This window comes from Mesoplodon densirostris, chromosome 17 (genome assembly GCF_025265405.1).
Source record: "Mesoplodon densirostris isolate mMesDen1 chromosome 17, mMesDen1 primary haplotype, whole genome shotgun sequence".
In the NCBI taxonomy this organism is placed as follows: domain Eukaryota; kingdom Metazoa; phylum Chordata; class Mammalia; order Artiodactyla; family Ziphiidae; genus Mesoplodon; species Mesoplodon densirostris.
The window spans coordinates 1056378-1072896 of NC_082677.1; the positions used below are offsets into that span (position 1 = coordinate 1056378).

A 16519-nucleotide genomic window follows, 5' to 3' on the forward strand; every position below is an offset into this window, starting at 1 on the left:
GTCTGTATGGCCAAATGTTCTTAAAAAGCCAACAACCAGCATGGTTTTAGAATTGTCATTCCTTACATGTTGCCCACAGCACAAGGAGACCTGAGACTTTAATATCTGACACAATCATAAAATACTTTTCTCCAATAACTATTTTAAAGTTCCATGTGAGTTTTGTTTTTAACTCCAAACCTGGAAACGATCTTTACCTCTGGCATGACATTTGCCTCCTATTAAGAAAGCTCACTGGTAGCGCTCCTGGCAAAGAGGCCACACTAACTGTTCTTTGAAGAGTTACCCTACAGCACTGCAGACTAACCCACCTTCCCTTTTACCAGCCAGCCTAGCACTGCCACCCGGTACCAGTTGTTCATAATAAGAATGAACACATGCTCCAGTGTGTACAGTGAGACACAACCGTATGACTTAGTTATAAATAATCTCTCTCTACGAAAAGAACATGTAATTATCTTCAAAAGCATTTTAATACAAACTTAACAAAAAAACAGCAAGAAGAACAGTACAGTAATGAATGGAACAAATTTTTAAGAACAGTGCTATTCAAACAAGAAATACACGTTGTAGTCAGCACACTGGACTGTGAATCTGCTGAAGGCGCTGTCTGTAAAGAGGAGGGAATAAGGGCCCTTCTGTGTTGCCTGAAATACTGTTATTAAGAAGGCACATGCACTACTTTTCAATTAAAAAGCTAGTTAGAAGCTTATCACAGTGTGAACAGACTTTCACATGCAGATCTGGACCATTTCTGCACATTCAATTCAACTTTTAATTTGGTATTACCAATTATTTCTGTATCTATGTATAAGTGACCCCCAAAACACCACTTCTCCCCAGATAATTCTTAATGTGGAATCCTTTAAAAACAGCAAGAAGACCATCACTGAAATCCTAGCACTGCTCCTCTTAAGACGACATTGTTTAAAACGATTTAAAATGTAAATAAAGCAGCATTTCCTCCTTCTTCCTTAGTTTTGCGTCTTCCTTTATTCCTTCTCTCCTCAAAAATCTTTACTTTTTTCAAGTTCTCGTTTAATAACCTATAATTCGCTCCAAGCCTAGACTATCATATACAAATGTTAATCATGTTTCTCTTTTCCTGATATCCAAAAATAACTTTTCCCAAAAAATTGTTACACAAAGCAATAGTCTCTAACAGTTTTAATAAAACAGCAGGTTCCTATTTAAAAGTTGCAAAAGTTTCCGTTTACAGAACTACTTTAACATCCATGTCAAACTATCAACATTATATTGCTTTATTTTTTATCCAAATATATTACCAATAAAAGAGAAGTCTGACAATGAAGTGATTATTTACTAATTGATCATTTATTATATGCTTGTCAGATTTTAGGAGACATATGAGGCACACCAGATTGATACCATTAAATAGCAATCATTTACCAAAATTCAAATCAGATTTTAAACCAAGAATTTTCTGGGGCTATGGCTTTACATATTTTTCTAAAATAAATACTAAACTCAGGTAATTTATATTTTGTATCAGAATCATTCATTTGGGCATCAAATAAAATTCAACCCACATGACAGTCACAGAGAGCTGCTTTCAGCCTTTAATAATCCTATGTCTTTTTAAAAATCTGTCATCGCATCAACGTCACTTCACCTTCCCATGTTTTCACCAACTTCGAGAACCAGGAGCTACCATACAAAGACTCTCCTGTCACTGGACACCGTACAAGCCCGTCTGCGAGAAAGGCTGCAATTCTGAAGTCTGAAAACCCAGCCTGTCTTCTGAGCACTATAGCTCTCAGTCCCCTGGATATCAGTCACAGCTGGAAGTCAACTCAACCTCGCACACACACACTGAAGACTTAACTCTCTGTCTCCTGGCCCTTCTCCCACGGCCATCCTACCGAGCTCTAAAGCTCTCTGCTGGGGAAGCTCACCCGCTCCTGAGAAACCAGAGGCACAGACACGCAGCACCTGCCCTGCCCTGGACACGCCGGCCAGCGCCACACACACCCGAGGAGCCAGGAGGACAGAGCTCAGCCGCAGCGGCCACGACTGCCACTGGATAAACCCACAAAGTCTTCTGTCTCAACCACACAGTGTGACCTGTAAGTGCATGCTCTTAACAGAAGGGGGGAGGTCACCTCTGAAACACACCGGGCCTTCCACATGCAAATGAGGTCCAGTCCCTCTATGAACACCTTCTGTATGGGGATCATCTTGTGGTGGTGCCCGACAGTAACACAACAAACGAGGCACACAACAGCTACAAATTACCCTCAGGCAAACATGGACAGTCTGAAAATCTCCACTGCCTATTCTTATAAGAACTTCATAATACAGGAAGATTCTGTAGCAACAATGGACATTTTACAAAAGGAATACTTTAATTTCCCCATCTTCCCATGTTCTTTTTATCCCACCTCATTAGTAAAACAAAATTTCAGAAGCAAGGGCAAGCCCAGCTTTTCTTGTTATATATTTAATCTCTGTCACTACTCATTTTTCTAACAACAAAAACTGCTATTTCTGGCACAGCACGGAACCACTGAGCCCGGTCTCACACAGCACTTAGTCCAAGTAACCAAAGTCCTTTGAAATAAAGGAGAACTGATCTCACCTGAATGTTTTCCAAAGCCTTGCCTCCAAATAGTAACGTTGGCTTTACTGGAAATCCTAATTTAGGTGAAAGCTTCTGTGTGCCGTTACTATTTTATGATCTAGTTGGCTTTCCCCAAGAGCTTAAGTTGAAAAAATTTTTACCAAAACCAAATCAGATACACAAAAATAGAATACCAATAAAAGGCAGTGTAACCAAACTAAAAAAAGAATTATTACTGAAGCCAACATACCAAACATACCTGCCAAGCATTCTTATTACAAAATGATATTGTCATTTATGATTAGCATTGCCAAAACCCCTAAGCATTTATGGACGCTAGGTGAGCTAATGGCTAAACAATATGAGCAGCGTAAACAAACATCCAAAAACTGAGACTCTACTTCTGAATCACCTTGCCTCAGTAACTAAAACATACGTATTTGTCAGGCATCTGTTACTACACGCTAGATACTGCACGGTGGGGACAACACAGTGGACAAAACACGGCCTGTGCTTTCCTGAGCTTCCAGACAAGCAGTAAACAGGTACTGCTCCAGCAAGCTAACAAAAGGAAAATTACAATTGAGAAGTGGGCCAAATGGGAGAGAAGTGTGTATAACATGCATATCGGGAGCCACAGCAGGGGCTTCCCTGGTGGCGCAGCGGTTAAGAATCTGCCTGCCAATGCAGGGGACACGGGTTCGAGCCCTGGTCCAGGAAGATCCCACATGCCGTGGAGCAACTGGGTCCCTGCGCCACAACTACTGAGCCTGTGCTCTAGAGTCTGCGAGCTACAACTACTGAGCCCACGACCCACAACTACTGAAGCCCACGCGCCTACAGCCCGTGCTCCACAACAAGAGAAGCCACTCCAATGAGAAGCCTGTGCACCACAACCAAGAGTAGCCCCTGTTCGCCGCAACTAGAGAAAGCCCACACGCAGCAACAAAGACCCAATGCAGCCAAAAATGTAAATTAAAAAACAAAAAAAGCCACATCAAAAGAAACCTGACCTGGTCTGTCTGGAGTGAATGACGGAGGCACAACTAGGAGACGAGAGAAAAGTCCACCTGCAAAGGTGCCAGGGCAGAAGGAAGCTTGGCCTGTGGGGGCAGCACCAACGGAAAGAGGACGAAGAGAGCTCGGGGAGAAGGGGAGAGACCAGATCATGCAGAACCCTAGCGCCCACTTGTAAATGGGGTGGTGGTGTAACAGAGGATCCTAGGACGAGGGTACTTTCTTTAGACAATAATAATCTAAAACAGAATGAAAAGCAGGTGGATTTCATCTCAGATCTTTCAAGATAGTAAGACCAGGGCAGAACGGCCAGAGCAATTAGCTCACCGGGCCAGGAGATGATTTTAACACCTGCCAAAGCCCAGGAGCTACAGACTTTGCACCAGGCCTGGAGTGGAGGATGCTTTCCTAAATCACCTTCTACATGTATAAAACCTACATGTAGGGCCTCCCTGGTGGCGCAGTGGTTGAGAATCTACCTGCCGATGCAGGGGACATGGGTTCGTGCCCCGGTCCGGGAAGATCCCACATGCCGCGGAGCGGCTGGGCCCGTGAGCCATGGCCGCTGAGCCTGCGCGTCCGGAGCCTGTGCTCCGCAACGGGAGAGGCCACAGCAGTGAGAGGCCCGCACACCGAAAAAGAAAAAAAAAAAAAAAAAAACCCTACATGTAATAATCCTTTAAGAAAAATAATGGTTTGCAGGGACTTCCCTGGCAGTCCAGTGGTTAAGACCCCACGCTCCCAATGCATGGAGCACAGGTTCCATCCCTGGTGGGGGAACTAAGATCCCACATGCTGCATGGCACTGCCCCCACCCCCAAAAAAAGGTTTGCAGAAGACATATACACAGAAAATCCAAAAAAATACTATGTGAACTAATAAGCAAGTTCAGCAAAGTTACATGGTACAAGATCAATATACAAAAATTTGTTTTTCTATACACTGCTATGAACACAAAAATAATTGTAAAATCAACTCCATTTATAATTGAATCAAAAAGTAAAATACTCAGAATAAATTTAACAGAAGAAGTTCAAACTTCTACTCTGAAAACTATAAAACAGTGTTGAAAGAAACTAAAGATCTAAAAAAATGGAAAGACATCCCATGTTCATGCATTGGAAAACTTAATATTTTGCCATTTGTTAACATGTCAGTTCTCCTCAAACTCATCTACAGATTCAACATAATCCCTATCAAAATCCCAGCTGCCTTTTTTGCAGAAATTGATAAACTGATCCTAAACTTCAAATGGATATGAAAGAGACAGAGAGAAGACTAAATAATCTTGAAATATTGTCACATTTACAGCCAGGTGATTTTATACAAGGGGGCCAAAACAATTCGACTGGAAAAAAAAAAACCTTTTTCAACAAATGATGCAGGAACAACAGGATCCTGTTATACCTTATATCTCCACAAAACATAAAACAGATATAGACCTACCGTATGACAGACCTACATAAAACTCTCAGAAGAAAATATAGGACTAAATCTTTGTGACCTTAAGGACAAGAACAAAGTCAGAGAACTGACACAACTCAACTTACTACAAATCTACAATAACCAAGACAGTATGGTATTGGAGAAAGAATAAATAGATCAATGGCACAGAATACAGAAACCAGAAATAGACCTACATACATGAAGTCAAATGATCTTTAACAAAGGAGTAAACTGCAATGGAGCAACAAAAAGTCTTCAACAAATGGTACTTAACTACTGGACATCCACATACAAAAAAAAAAAAAAGAATCAAGATACGGATAGACCTTACGCCTTTCACAAAAATCAACTCAAACTGGATCATAGACCTAAATGTAAAATGTGTAACTGTAAGGGAATTCCCTGGCAGTCCAGTGGTTACGACTCCATGCTTCCAATGCAGGGGGTGCGGGTTTGACCCCTGGTCGGAGAACTAAGATCCCACATGACACACAGTGTGGTCAAAAAAACAAAAACAAAACCAAAAACTTGTAAAATTCCTAAAATATAACATAGGAGAAAATCTAGATGACCTTGGGTTTGGCAATGACTTTTTAGCAAAATAACAAGGCATGATCCATGAAAGAAAGAATTGATAAGCTGGACCTCACTAAAATTAAACACCTCTGCTCTGTGAAAGACACTGTCAAGAGACTAAGACAATAAGCCACAGACTGGGAGGAAATATTTACAAAAGACATCTCTGATAAAAGACTATTATCCAACATATAAAAAGAACTCTTAAAATTTAACAATAAGAAAACAAACCATCTGGTTAAAAATGGAGCCAGGTCCTTAACAGACACCTCACCAAAGAAGACATACAGGTGTCAAATAAGCACGTGAAAAGATGTTCAACATCACATGGTCTTTAGGGAAATGCAAAGTAAAAGAACAAGATACCACTCCACCCCTATGAGAAGGGCCAGAATCCGGAACACCGACAGCACCGAACGCTGCTGAGGGTGTGGAGCAGCAGGAGCGCTCACTCACTGTCAGTGGGAACGCAGACTCTGGTGCAGCCACTTCGGAAGACAGTTTAGCAGTTTCTTACCAAACATACCCCCCACCAAACAATCCAGCAATTGCACTCCTTGGAATTTACCAAAAGGAGCTGAAATTTTATATCCACACAAAAACCTGCACACACATGTTTATTCATAACTGCCAAAACTTGGAAGCAACCAAGCTGTCCTTCATTGGTGGAATGGCTGAGTCCACTGTCATCCAGACAGTGGAATATTAATCAGCGACATAAAGAAATCAGCTATCAGCCATGGAGGAGCGTGGAGGAAGCTTAACTGCATGTGACTCAGGGAAAGCCCATCTGAAAAGGCTACACACTGTATGATCCCAACCATATGGCGTTCTGGAAAAGGCACAACTGTGGAGACAGTGAACAGATCAGCAGGTCCCTAGCGTACGGGAAGAGGAAGGGGTGAACAGGTGGATCACAAAGGACTTGCAGGGCAGTGAAACTACTCTATGTGAGACTGTAATGTGGATACATGTCATTGTACATTTGTCAAAACCTACAGAACACCAAGAGTGACCCCTAATATAAACTACGGACTTTGGGGACAATGATGTGTCAATACAGGTTCTTCCATTATTAAAAAAAAAAGCCCCCCTCTGGTAGGGTGCTGATGACGGGAAGACCATGCACATGTTGGGGAGAGGGCACACGGGAACTTTCTGTACCTCCTGCTCAAGACTGCTATGGACCGAAAACTGCTCTAAAAAATAAAAGTCTATTTTAAAAAATCTTCGTGACCTTGGATTATGCAAAGCCACCTTAAATATATCAAAAGCAAGAAAAGAAAAAATAGATAAATCGGACATCAACAAAATTAAAAATTTCTATGTTTCAAAGGACATCATCAAGAAAGTAAAAAGGCAACCCACCAAATGGGAGAAAATATGTGAAAATCATACATCCGCTAAAGAATTTGTGTTATATATTCAGAGTTCACAAAGAACTCTTACAACTCATAAACCTTTTTTTTTAAGATTTTATTTCATGTGGACCATTTTTATTTGTTTATTTAAATTTTTATTTTATTTATTTATTTTTGGCTGCATTGGGTCCCCGTTGCTGCGCACGGGCTTTCTCTAGTTGCGGCAAGCGGGGGCTACTCTTCGTTGCAGTGCACGGGCTTCTCATTGCGGTGGCTTCTCTTGCTGCAGAGCACGGGCTCTAGGCACGCGGGCTCAGCTGTTGTGGTTCACGGGCTCTAGAGTGCAGGCTTCAGTAGTTGTGGGCCACAGGCTTAGTAGCTTTGCAGCATGTGGGATCTTCCGGGACCAGGGCTCGAACCCGTGTCCCCTGCACTGGCAGGTGAATTCTTAACCACTGTGCCACCAGGGAAGCCCCTGATGTGGACCATTTTTTAAGTCTTTACTGAATTTGTTACAACATTGCTTCTGTTTTATGTTTTGGGTTTTTTTGCTGCAAGGCACGTGGGACCTTAGCTCCCCTACCAGGGATCAAACCCGCATCCCCTACACTGGAAGGCAAAGTCTTAACCACTAAACCACCAGGGAAGTCCCACAACTCATAAATCTTAAAAAGACGAATAACCCACAAATGATGTTAGGGCAACGAAGTTGCAGTCAGTCACCACCCACCACCACACTCTCTCCAGTGCTTCCTACTCCACCAGACTCTTCCTCCTTCTCATCAACAGTCAGTGATCTGCTAGGATAACTGGATATCCACATGCAACAGAATCAAGTTGCATCATTTCTCATGATATACAGAAATTAACTCAAATGGATCAAAGACCTCAATATAAGAGGCTATATGTAAGAAGTCAGTCTTAGAAAAAAACACTGGCATAAGCCTTCATGGCCTTGGATCAGGCAATGGTTTCTGAGACAGGACAAGAGAAAAAAAGACATAAATTAAATATCATAAAAATTGAAACCTTCTGTGCTTCGAAGTTCACCATAAAAAAGTAAAAATAGGAACTTCCCTGGTGGCGCAGTGGTTAAGAATCTGCCTGCCAATGAAGGTGACACGGGTTTGAGCCCTGTTCTGGGAAGATCCCACATGCCGCAGAGCAACTAATTCCGTGCGCCACAGCTGCTGAGCCTGCGCTCTAGAGCCCATGAGCCACAACTACTGAGCCGGTGTGCCGCAACTACTGAAGCCTGGCACCTGGAGCCCATGCTCCGCAACAAGAGAAGCCACTGCAATGAGAAGCCTGCACATCTCAACGAAGACCCAATGCAGCCATCAATAAATGAATAAATGAATGAATGAATGAATAAATAACTAAATAACTAACTAAATAAATAAATGTTTAAAAAAAGGTAAAAATACAACTCACAGAAAGGGAGGACATATTTGAAAATCATTTATCTGCTAAGGGACTTTTATAAGAAGATATAAAAAATTGTTACAACTCGGGCTTCCCTGGTGGCGCAGTGGTTGAGAGTCCGCCTGCCGATGCAGGGGACACGGGTTCGTGCCCCGGTCCGGGAAGATCCCACATGCCACGGAGCGGCTGGGCCCGTGAGCCATGGCCGCTGGGCCTGCGCGTCCGGAGCCTGTGCTCCGCAACGGGAGAGGCCACAACAGTGAGAGGCCCGCGTACCGCAAAAAAAAAAAAAAGAAAAAAAATTGTTACAACTCAATTTTTTTTTTTTTTTTTTTTTTTTGCAGTATGTGGGCCTCTCACTGTTGTGGCCTCTCCCGTTGCAGAGCACAGGCTCCGGACGCGCAGGCCCAGCGGCCATGGCTCACGGGCCCAGCCGCTCCGCGGCATGTGGGATCCTCCCGGACCGGGGCACGAACCCGTATCCCCTGCATCGGCAGGCGGACTCTCAACCACTGCGCCACCAGGGAGGCCCAACAACTCAATTTTAAAGAGACAACCCAATTTAAAAATGGACAAAGGATATGAATAAACATTTCTTCAAAGAAGATACACAAATGGCCCATAACCACAAAAAAGATGTTTGATACATTAACCATGAGGGTAATGCAAATCAAAATCACAATGAGATACCACTCCATACGAAATAAGACAGTTATAAACAAAAACCAGATAACAAGTGTTGAACAGGATGTGGAGAAACTGGAACCCTCATATAATGCTACTGGGACTGTAAAATGGTACAGCCACCTTGGAAAACAGCTTGGCAGTTCCTCAAAAGGTTAAACAATGAGTTTCCTTATGATCCAGCAATTCCACTCCTAGGTATACCCAAGAGGAATAAAAATATTAATTCCACACAAAAACTTGTACTACACACGAATGTTCATAGCAGCATTATTCATAATAGCCAAAAAGTTGAAACAATCTGTCAATCAACTAATCAATGAATAAATAAAAATATGGTATATCCTTACAACAGAATATTATGTGTCAATAAAAAGGAATGAAGTGCTGATGCATGCTACAATATGAATGAATCTTGAAAACATCAGGCTAAATGAAAGGCAGTCACAAAAGACCATATATGATATGACTCGATTTACATGAAATGTCCAGCATAGAGACAGAAAGGAGAAGAGTAAGTGTCATGGGCTGGTGAATTTGGGGGAAACAGGGAATGACCACTAACAGATACAAGGGCTTCTTTTTGGGGGTGATGAAAATGTTCTAATGTTAATGACAGTCGTGCTGTACAAGTCTATGATCACACAAAGAACCAGTGAATTGTATCCTTTAAATGGGCAGATGGTTTGGTATGTGAAATAAATCTCAATAAAGCTGTTCTAGAAAATAGCCAATTATCACTGCAACAGACACTACCTGAGCACAAGCACAGACAAAGTGGGTCCCTGCAGATATTTTCTTTAAGGGAGCTCAGTGTTTAAATTTCTTAACATTTAAAAGAAAACTTTTAAATAATTAGAGTGAACTCTTCATAGAACATCTAAAATAAGTCACTCATTCCTAAAACTTTAAACCCAGGTTGTTTCAGTTAAAACTCAGAACAGTGGGACAAACCAAAAGGACACAGAAGTCAGCTGACAAGGGCCAGACCTGGCACAATTTGGGCAGCAAAATACACAATGACAGCAACAGATTACAATCCATTCTGAAGAAGAAGAATCCCTGAGTCAATACTGATATAAATGAATAAACCAATGAAGAAAGGAAACCTCTTCTTTATGGCAGAAAGCTGCAAATAAGCACAAAAGGAGATGATGGGATCAGAAAAATCACCAATGTGCAACGACCATACTAACTGTTTCAGGCCAGGAGTACCAAGAGATGCTAGAACTAATGGTTGAAATTTTAGGAGGAACAGGATATTTATATAAAGTACACCACCACAAACCATTTATTAATTACAAAAAGAAACAGCAATTACACTGGAAAACTTTACACTGGAAAAACCTGGCACACACCACCTTAACCAAGAGATCAAAGAGAACCCCCCCCAACCCCACAAATGGGGCAAACTGGATCACACTCCTCCTGACATAAGGGAACCACTACTCAGTAGTCCTACGAAAATGAATAACCCGAAACTATCAGGAGGGAACATCCAGCAGACCCAAACTGAGAGGCAGTTTTTTAAAGTAATTGATCCATACACATCAAATATGTCAAATTCATGAAAGACAAAGAAAAGCTGAGGAGCTTTCCAGATCAAAGATGACTTAGGACAACTACATACAAAGTACTGAAAACAGTTATAAAAGGTATTAGTGAGACAACTGACAAAATTTGAATATGGACTGCAGATTAGATAATAACAATGTGTCAACATTAAATTCTTGGTTTTGAAAATCATACTAGAGTTTTGTAAGACATTCTCCTATAAGAACCGCAGTGCAATTTGAGAATTCTTGATCACAAGAAAACAAACAGTGAAGTACTCAGAGGTATATGGGTATAATGTCTGCAAGTACTCTCAAATGATTCAGAAGAAATGTGTTTAAATATACACATACTGTCATACAAACACACGTACACGTGTGTGTGTGTGTGTAATGAGAGACAGAGACAGAAGAATAAGAAATGGGACAAAATGTTAACAGCTGGTGAATCTTGGTAAAGGGCATATGGCAATTCTTTCAACTACCCTTGTAGTATTTCCTGCATGCTTAAAATTACTTCAAAATAAAAAGATACAAAAAAGATTGCAGATTACAAAAATTATGAATAGGAATTGATACTGGTAATTTAACACAGACTCATTTAACGTACCATTCTAAATGATCAAATAGATGTGATACAAAACACACAACATATTTTTTACAAGGTCTACTTGCTATTCTGTCTGCCCTAAAAGACAAATCATATTTTAAAAAGACATCAACTCAATATATTAATTAAGTTAAATATGATCATTAGACCTTTTTCAAGGTATAAAACTAAATAATTGGGACTTCCCTGGTGGTGCAGTAGTTAAGAATCCACCTGCCACTGCAGAGAACAAGGGTTCGATCCCTGGTCCAGGAAGAACCCACACGCCACAGAGCAACTAAGCCCATACGCCACAACTAATGAGCCTGCGTTCTAGAGCCCGCAAGCCACAACCACTGAGCCCACGTGCCACAACTACTGAAGCCCGCGCGCCTAGAGTCCGTGCTCCGCAATAAGAGAAGCCACGACAACGAGAAGCCCGTGCAGTACAACGGAGAGTAGACCCCGCTCGCCGCAACTAGGGAAAGCCGCACGCAGCAACGAAGACCCAACGCAGCCAAAAATTAATTAATTAATTAATTAATTTTAAAAACTAAATAATTATTCAACTCTGTCCCAGCTTATTGAACAGCAGATCTGCAAGTAATCGCCAAAATTAGAAATTATGGCAGAACTGGGTTCCTTGAAACTAGTTTTCTTAGTTAGCATTGACAATGCAGCTTCGTTTAATTCCATTGCCATATTCTTTCTCCTACACTTAAGCTAATCCACTTAAAGGAAGGAATGCTTAACTGTAGCTGTTGGCCAACAAATGGCTGCTGTAGGAACATATATAGGCACAAAGAAACTCACTTGTAAGCCATGAAACAGAACACTGTACATCAAGTGCAAGATCTACTTTTCTTTAAACAATGAATTCTTTCCTTCAGCGGCACTGTAGTCCTGCCTATCATTTTTAGATGACAAGTTTTCCAAAGCTTCATCTACATGCTTTATAAAAATATTTTATGTGTATGTATCTTTAGACAAACTTTGTTTCCAAACTCCCAGAGCACTGTTTCCCTTTACAAAACAGTCACTTTTCAGCCAACTGAATTTTCTCCTAAAACAGAGACTTTAAAATTGGCTACAATATATGCAGTGTAACTTTCCTTGATTTTCCCATATATAATTAATGTTTTGATAGCTCCATATGGCCTGTTACTTTTTAAATCTGTCTCAAAGTTTTTCAACATCTTTTTTTTCCCTAACAAAAACTAGAGCAAAAATTAGATTGCAAAACACAAGGGGAAAATTTTTTAAAAGCAAACCTAAGACAGTATGTGCCTCTTGACAACCAAAAGGAATATATTGAAGATATAAAATTGACTATTAGGAGAAGGAGGGTTAGAGACTAGGGTAGAAGGGGGCATGACTAACCTCCCTGTGAGCTCTGCCCTGCAAGGCAGCCACTCACCACGACCGCCTCTGAGAAAGAACTGGAGAACTCGGGGTTCCCGTCAAAGACCTATCACCCTACATGGCATCTTACAACTCATTTTCTATTACATGAATGTATTAGCTTGAAAACAGAAGGAGGAGTTACACCCTGCCCCTGCCCCTTTAAAAACCTCACAGTTTACAGCCCAGGTAATTAGCTCAGATATGTGTAGGTGAGTGCAGGGCTCCGGCCATCCTCATCTCTGAAATGGCCTATATCCTATTTGCTTATCATCTGCCCTTTTCTCCTAAATAGACCCCACCCCGTCCTCCTGTTAACAACACCTAGAACAGGTTAAAGTAAACTTCCTGTAATTTCCTCTACCATAAGGAGTATTCCAGATCAAGAAGAAAGAGCACAGCACAGACAGCAGGCTGAGGAGCTTCTTCATTCAAGGAGGCTACCAAGAGCTCAATAAACAGTAGCTAACTCCTGAGTGTATTTTAAGTGTACTGTTTCCTTCAATTCGCTCAACAATCCATATCCTCCTTTTACATTTGGAGAAACTGAGACTCAGAGACGTTAAGTAATCTGCCTGAGATCGGCTGAACCTTGAGCCTGGATCTGTGTGACTCAACTATGATACACACAGGCAGCCCACCATACATTACTGCTTTTAATCTATCAAGGTAGCAATGTTCTAGAAAAGCAAATCATAAACTCTGAACTAAGGAACTGCTTTCTAACACAAATTTCTCCACTTTAGTAAATGATAAAAAAGCAGACACTTTGTATCTATAATATAACCCATTTTAAACTTAATTTGTATTCCTAATAAATAACTTGCTAGAAATGGAATTTTCCTATTTTTATACTGGGAACACTCTCCAAAGGGTAAACGTGTTACTACCTTATTATCTACACTTGAGCAACTGTAATCCACAAAGATCAAATAGAGAACTCCAAACCCACCTTAAGGAAAGTCAGTCAAAATCTGATTGGAATTTACACGTCACAGGAGAAAACGATTCGTCTTCTTGGTAAAACGCACTTCCCACCTTTTTCCCTTCCCTTCCTAAGGCATACGCCTATCCCTTGGTTAGCAACAGCCCAAGGATCCACCAAATGCTTCCATTTATTCAACCCTCCTCTACAAAGTTATGAATGAAATTGAAAATTTTCTAAGTACTCTACTGCATTGTGGTATTATAAAATAAAGTAAAATTCCATTTCTAAAAGATTCTTATTTTCTTTCAAAAACACGTTTCATAAACCTGCAGAGATAAAGTACTTTTAGCCATAATTAATTCAATCTATGCAAATGCCCACACATAGACCGTTTGGCCATTGAAAGGATATGGTTTGGAGGCAGGAAGTTCCAGCTCAGGACCTGGTTGGCGAGGGCCAGGTAGCGCTGGAACACGGACGACATCTGGGCGCTGAGGGGCTCCCGCCTGCTGAATTCCTGCAGGACTTCCACCGTCAGCAGGAAGATCTGACGGAGGTCTTCTTCCTGCAGTAAATTAACCACATGTGTTTTTGTATCTAAAGCTTATTCAAGATATGTTCCCTTTTAGAACCATAAAACAAAACAAACAAATAAAAACCTTAAAACTTCCAACGGAAAACATCACTTCTTTAAGGACATCTTCCATTTTTAGGCCTGCTTATACTTTACGGTGATGCCGGTCTGAATACATTTACCGTCACATAAATGCCGCTCCCTAGAGAAGCAGGTCTTGACGACCACGACAGAGCTGAGGGCTCAGCAGCTTCAGTGGGAGCCCTCGGATTGAAACCAGTGCCTTCAGACAACTTTACTTCAGAGCCTAACAATACACACGAAACAAAGCGCCCACACCATCTGCAATAACACTGAAGTACACAGCCCTCGCTGGCATAGAGCCAGGCCTATTTTTAAGGCCAGCGGAGTCCACCAATTGAATCAGTTCTATCTAAACACAATAAGAACAAAATTAATAAGCTAAGCGTCTTCATAGTAGCATTTCCTCTTTGTCTTAAGACTAGAATTAAACAAATAATCTTAAACCGTCAACTATGCTCACCAAACCTATCGCTTTACTATATCCTATGAAATCACAACGCAAACCTTTAAGTATAGGCTATTGTTCAACTAGATAGCAGCAATGTCCTCACTCCATTAGCAACAAATTGAGTGAAAAGTGAGTGATCTAATAATTAAAACACAAGAACAAAAATACCAGTACCTGAAAAACTCTTTTGCAGTTGCCGTGGAACTCCATACTCAGTCCAATGTTGCTAGTTTTACTTGAACTTGAGAATTCACTCAATAGTGCAGTTAGAATAGAACAGGCCAGAGTTTGCTGTAATTATTTGATAACAAATTATTGTGAGGCATTATTTTTCCGATGCTTTGTTTCAATACAATATTTGTTCAAACATAATGAAACATTTTTATCTTTAGATCTTCCATCGTATCTTTAGATCTTATACCTACCCGTCAGAAAGTCAGATACGACAAGATAAAGATCAGCTCTCCTTTCCCAGTGGCCTTGAGACTGCTTAGTATTCCTCCTCACTCCAGTTACACAAACCTATCTGAGACCTGAACTCAGGACACACTCCTGAGTACTCCTGCTAGTACTCAACTACAGAGTGTAAATGATATTTTAAGATGATCAGTATTTAACATATCGTTTCGTTGAATTCACACAACAATCCCTATCCCCATTTTACATTTGAAAGAAGTGAGATTCAAAGGACAAGTAATTCAGGCCAGCTGAGATTTGAACCCAGGTCTGTCTGACTCTACGTTCTGATGTCTGTAAAATGTATTTCCAAATAGATGAAAAGTGAAACGGATTTTATAGTCTCCAAAACATTAACCACATAGTACTCCCAAGTTTTTAAAATTGAAAATGACAATTTTCCTTCTCAATGGCTGTATCCAACAAGCGTCTACTCTCAACTCGCTGCTTTTATTCATGGACTATTCAGACTCAAGGTGCCATGATGGGGACGATACAAATTATTCTGGCAAGTTCCCAAGGGTTACACAGAAATATGCACACTACCTCTGAACAACCGAAAGATTAAAGTCAAGATGATGCTATTTATGCAGCTTATACAACAGCTGAGCACAGTCCTACCCGCCCACCAACTGCAACATCTTTGCTCAGAAATGCTTCTGATGTCAGTACCTTGACCTTACAGATGCTTATCTTGGCAAATCTTAGCAAATATACATAAAATTAAATTCCTGAAGATTAGCATGAGTTGATATTTGTTGAAGGTGAATGATGGTTACATAGGTGACCAACAGACTATTTGTAGTATATTTGTATATTTTTGTATATGTCTAAAATTTTCCTCTAAGAAAATGTAAAAAAGAATTAAATTCCTATTTGCCTCAATCTTAACTAGGGTAAGTATGATGTATAATTAACAATTATGATGGCACACGATGCCAGACTCAAGCAGTTTCTCAGACTTTTCCACACCAAGAAGCCCTAACAACACAGAATACGTGCAAATACCCTTGGGAACCCGGGGGTATACAGACAGGGCTGTGTTCAACAGTAAGTCCTCTGACTATAGCTCCATTAGCTTAAACACACACACACACACACACACACACACTCTCTCTCTCTCTCTCTCTCTCTCTCTCTCATTGTACTTCAAAATATATTGATACATCTGTTTTAACATTAAAATGTCCCCTTTTACCCAATCTTCAAGAAAAGTGCATAAGTTCAACTGCCTTTGCATGGACCCAGGCACAAGGAGGAAGAAACCAAGCACTAAAGAGCCTCTTATGGAGACACAGTTTATCACATACTCACTTCATCTTACAGTTGAAAGAGACCTTAGAAACACATCAAGCACAATCGTTCATTTTTTTAGTTAACAAAATTGTATTTTAAA

At 40.8% G+C, this 16519-nt stretch overlaps 1 protein-coding gene across 2 annotated transcripts in view; it reads right to left on the minus strand.

The window, feature by feature from the left end:
- Positions 1–16519, minus strand: part of XPO4 (exportin 4) — a 107575-nt gene that overhangs the window by 56517 nt on the left and 34539 nt on the right. For both annotated transcript variants that reach the window (XM_060079910.1, XM_060079911.1), the window contains exons 5-6: positions 14842–14958; positions 13973–14126 (exon numbers count right to left, since the gene is read on the minus strand). In XM_060079910.1, the coding sequence (XP_059935893.1) occupies positions 13973–14126; positions 14842–14958 (271 nt within the window). The remainder of the gene's footprint in view (positions 1–13972; positions 14127–14841; positions 14959–16519) is intronic.